Raw genomic sequence first — 5,455 nt, 5'->3', positions numbered from 1 at the left:
TAAGAACATGTGTATTGTATTAAATCATAATGAAATAATAATTAAAAGTGTCAGCATTGTGTATCCAAATGATTCTCATTTAGCATGCATTTGGCATCTTTGGAGGAAAGTTTGTACACACTTTAGAAGGAGCAAGGATAGACTTAGTGACCTGTTTATTAGATGGCTAAAGCGTATAGAAAGGAAGATTTTGAGTACCTTATGGCCAAGGTTGATAAAATTGATCACCGAGTGAAGGATTATCTATATGATGCAGGATATAAGAAATGGTCAAGGGTTCATGCTCCTATAAATAGAGGTCGAATGATGACATCTAACATTACAGAATGTATAAATGGTTGTTTAGTGGAGGCCCGTGAATTGCCGATCTTAGATTTTTTGAAAAAAGTTAGAAAATTATTTGGATCATGGAACTGTAAAAATAGAGAAATTGCTTCATATACAGAAACAACATTAGGGAGAAGGTTTGACAAAATCCCTTCACTTAATGGAGTGAAATCTTCCAGAATGACGGTATATTTAATTAGTAACTTGGTTTACTTTTTATTAATTGAGTAATTTTTTATTATACTTTATATATATATATATTTGTGACTATTTATTTGTTAGGTCAAGCCTGCATTAGAGTATCATTATTCTGTTTATAAATTTGGGAGAATATACATTGTGGACTTGGATGCTAATAAATGCAACTGCGGTAGATTTTAGATTGACGAAATTCCATGTCCGTACGCGATTGCAACGTTGAAAAGTGAAAATATTATGAAGTTTTGTCTCTGGTGCTCTGATTACTATAAGCCTGCGACATTAATCAATACATAAGAAGTTCTAGTGGTTCCTATGCCAGATAAGAAGGATTTACATGTGCCTCAATGTTTCGAAGAAGAAGTCATACCACCAAAATACAAAAGACCACTTGGGAGACCGAAGAAGTAGAGGTGTAAGAAAGCAAGTGAAACACTATCCTCCAGTACAAACTTTTATGGAAAATGCGGTCGTGAAGGTCACAACAGGTGTACATGCAACTTCTTTCCGAAAGAGAATTGATTCCTAAGTTACATGATACATTGAATGATTTGATAGACTATCTTAAATTGTTCTCTATTAGTTTGATTTCGATTTGGGTATTGTTGAATAATGTTTGAACAATGTTTAAGTTGAATTATTTTTTATGATTTATCATTTTCTAATCCTTTTATATTTCATTTATTATTTAATATTATTTCTTAAGTAATTTGTCACCTTACAACAAGTTTTTTAATCGTTGTTCAAATTAGACAACAGCTGTATCATGAAAGGTTTTTCATGTTATCGTGATTTTTTTCATTAGAATTAGCTTTATGACATAAAACTTGCATGCAACTTTCCTAAAATTTAGGAAATCATATGTGAACAGGTATAAAATCTTTACACTGATAGTTGATGCAATTTTGGAATCATGATACAACATAGCTTGAAATATGATACATTGTGTGCATTACTTGTAAAACTGTTTATGATACATAACTTTACATTAATTGACTTATTGAGATTTATATTATAACACTATAAAATTTGTCCGCGCTTCAAGCGGTGTTAAAAAATAATTTTATATTCACTCTATTATGCAATCGCAATATTATATTATCCCACTTGTTTAATTATAATATGATTTGATTGCAAATGATGAAAGAAAATAAAGCGTGACAAATTTAACATCTATTAAATAAGGGATAATATGTTCTCATTAATAAGTTAAGATATATTTCCCAAGAACAATTTGTCCCATTTTATTAATCTACACCATATATATTTAGTGAATGTCTAAAAAGTATCTCACAATGTGAAATAATTGTAAAATATTAATTAAAAAAATACATCAACTATTGAAATTTCAACTAAATATTTGTAAGACAATAATATATAATATCTTGATAGAATTTTAGATCGCTCTAAAATGAGACGTCACCTACTCGATTTATCTATTTAGTATATTCTCAAAAAACATAATTTATGTATGCGTAAAAGTCATTAAAATTATAATAAATAATAAAAGTGAACTTATATATTTTAAAATATAAAGGCTTGATACTAAAAATATTAAACTTTAAATTCATAATTTAAATCTTTGTTTCGCCTCCATCTCTTCGTATCATATACCTTGCTTTCATCACACGTAAAAAGAATGTTTCGAAACTTTGAAAATAAAATCTGAAAAAATAGCACTCACTTGTTTAACCAATAATCTTTAGTATTAACAAAACCACCCCTTACTATTGTTTTCAATCCATATAAAGACTTATGACATTTTCATTATATATATATATATATATATCATCTTTTTTTATTTTGGCCATTTCTTTTCATTTATAAAATAAAATATTCAACGACACTAAGAGTAACGTTTTAAATTCTCCATGAAACCATCAATTCCAAATTAAAACCTTTAGATTTTCAATTCAATAAAATAATTATTTGCAATTCTTATTAATTTTCTTAATTAATGAAGCAAATAAAACATCGCATCCTAACATCCCTTTATTTTGTCTTATGCATTATGAATTCTCTTGAGTAAATTTCTCTTAATCAATATACATTTCATGATTTACCTGATTATTTTATTTTCCTTATTTATTACAAATCGTACGAGCCATTCAGATTTTATGGTTACATTTATCAATAGCCATTTGTTTTTCTACCATAATGATACATAAATGTGCAATATTTATTATAACATTAATAAGGTCTAACTCCTAGCAGATGATCATGAGTCTCCTACTTCCATATCTATGGATAAATGCCATACTGACTATGGATCTAACCACGTTGAGATCAGAGGTGATAAATGATAGTGCTACAACGGTCTTATTAGATACAAATCCAGAAAATTGCATGATAGTTGGACTGTAGTACATGACAGTGTTGATACCGACGAATTGTTGAGCCACTTGAACACCAATACTGGCATATAGTGCTCTTCTACATGTTGAGTTCCCAAATGCTTTCTTGATTTGAGTGAATGTGCTACTCACAATGCTACCTGCAAGTTCCTTTTCTTCTTCAACCGACTTCTTCATAGCTATCACCTCATTCTCTACTTCCTTTGCTGGATAAATTTTCACTGAGATATCGCTCGATTCATCCAGTTTCCCCTAATACGTACAAGCAAACATCATTAGCACATAAATTTTCGCCAACAGTCATTCCCTTGGCCTCATCCACTTTCCACTAATGCTTATAAAGAGCTTAACCTCTATGCACTTACTATATAGGTACACAATTAGGTCATTTATAAGGTAACTACAGATAAATCTCTATGACAAGCATTATCACAGGTCAAACTACATTGATAGAGTAAAAAGTATGTTAATGTATACAACTTAAAGTTATATAATACCAATCAAGCATAGTTACTACTAGCATTGGTCATTGATTGAGTACCTTTCTGTAAAGCCATCTTAAAGACTCAGGTAGGACAAGCATAAGTCTAAGTTGAATAACTGATGGAAGTCCAGTAATGCAAGCATCCAAACCCACATTTCTTTCACCTGAAGACAAGTAGAACATGATCCAACAGATACAACACATCTAATCTCATACGAAAAGGAAAAAAGTAAGTGAAATAAAACTCATAATAATTACATCAGCCAAGGAAAGATTGATTAGATACAAAAGGAATTGTCCTCCAGTAATGAGTAAGCCATTCATGTTGACAAGGGCACCTCTGATCTTATGAGGCGAGGATTCTAATATATAAAGCAGAGTTGTCATTGAAGCCATTCCAACTCCCAAACCAAAAAATATCATTCCAATAATAATCACCCAAGGAACCAGTGCAATAGCCATAATGAGTTCACCAGTAAAGAAGAGAACATTAGCTATGAGAATCGAAAGTTTCCTTCCAAACGTGTCATTAAGCCAACAACCAGTAGTAGCATCAAAGATTGCACCAGCAGCAACTATACTAACAATAGTTTCTCACAGCCACATCTTCTTATCAGATTCTTTAAAATATTTCCTTATGTAAAGAAGCACGCCAGAAATAACACCGGTATCATAACTGAAAAGAAATCCTCCAATACCAGCTGATAAAGCCAACTTTATAATATAAGAAGTTCTCCATATTGCATTCCAACATTTTGTAAATTTTGTTTTATATGCTTTTCTTATTGCTCCCTCTACCATTTTGTTTTCTGTTTTTGACAAAAGTAAAATTCTTGGTTGCTTCAACTACAAAAAAAGTGAACCGAATTACGACAACAACAACAAGAGGTGGATTCAAAATTTAAATTTGACGTATTCAGCATTTATGTTTTCATCGCCACATCCATTGCACATTTTCAATTATAGACTATGTTGCTCAAACTCTTCAATAACGATCGTCCAAGCATGCGCTACTTTTTTCAGAGAATCCAAGACTCATCCATCAGCGATTTTGAAGAGTTAGGGTAACATAGATTATAAGTTCATAACATAATATTTGTTAAAATTTTAGTGATTATTCACGTACAAATTAGGTTATGAATAAGAATTGCTAGGTTCAGTTGAACACCCTTCATAGAAAAATTATACGATATGTATAAAAAATTAGACTTAGTATTAGTAACAATAACAACAACATACCCAGGGCGTAATTCCACAACTGGGGTTTAGGGAGGATAGTGTGTATGTAAACCTTACTCCAACTAATTATATATGTCGAAATTTACTCATTTATACATATTTGTTAAATCTTGGATTACTACTTGATTTCACCATTGGGACAACATTACGTTATGTGCTATTAACAATGACAATGCCTCAATTCTATTGGGTAAGTTAATGCTGACTATATGAATCACTCCAACTAAACTCATTATATTTCAATTCGACATAACATATTATCAACGCATTCAATTAAACCCAACAATTTTACACAAATCATATATATGTTTATATCAAAAAAAGTCACTACAAACACAAAACAACAACAAAAACACAACAAATAAACATGTCCAGTAAAATACACACACAAAAACACAAAGAGTGAAGAGTAAAGGTAGTAAAGTATGGAGGTTGGGTTCGAGAAGGTGTCGGGAATGCTGCTTCAAATCTTGAATGGGACTCATGTTGTATAAAACCTGCAAAATAGGATGTAAAAATCAACAACCTTTCAAGTAAACCAACTTGACAGATAAGAAAATTAATTAAATCCAAACCTATAGTCCTTTTTATTCGCCAATGAGTGCTTCAATTAAGTAAATAAATTAGATAAATCTGAACATAAATATTGCAATCAGAAAGCTAAAATATTAACAATACAATCATCAATAATATTTAACATCAAGAAAGCAATGAATCTACTATCCATACCTAAAATGTCACGAATCTAATATGATGGCCTAACTAAAATAATTGAATGAAAAAAATACAAATAGATTGAAAACTTAAATGGAAAAGGAAAAAGGAGAAGAAGAAGCCAAAAGGGGGAAAATGG

General features: G+C 30.6%; 1 protein-coding gene across 1 annotated transcript; it reads right to left on the bottom strand.

The window, feature by feature from the left end:
- Positions 1-2,732: 2,732 nt before the first annotated feature.
- Positions 2,733-4,478, bottom strand: LOC107850157 (inositol transporter 4). The gene is given in 4 exon segments (XM_016694575.2): positions 2,733-3,131; positions 3,421-3,500; positions 3,503-3,527; positions 3,622-4,478. Coding segments are annotated over 4 exon segments (1,047 nt in total). The 5' UTR covers positions 4,165-4,478.
- Positions 4,479-5,455: the final 977 nt, after the last annotated feature.

The sequence above is a fragment of the Capsicum annuum genome, chromosome 12 (genome assembly GCF_002878395.1).
Source record: "Capsicum annuum cultivar UCD-10X-F1 chromosome 12, UCD10Xv1.1, whole genome shotgun sequence".
Taxonomy (NCBI): domain Eukaryota; kingdom Viridiplantae; phylum Streptophyta; class Magnoliopsida; order Solanales; family Solanaceae; genus Capsicum; species Capsicum annuum.
The sequence above is the reverse complement of the archived record's forward strand: the minus strand, read 5'-3'. Positions and strand labels throughout refer to the sequence as shown.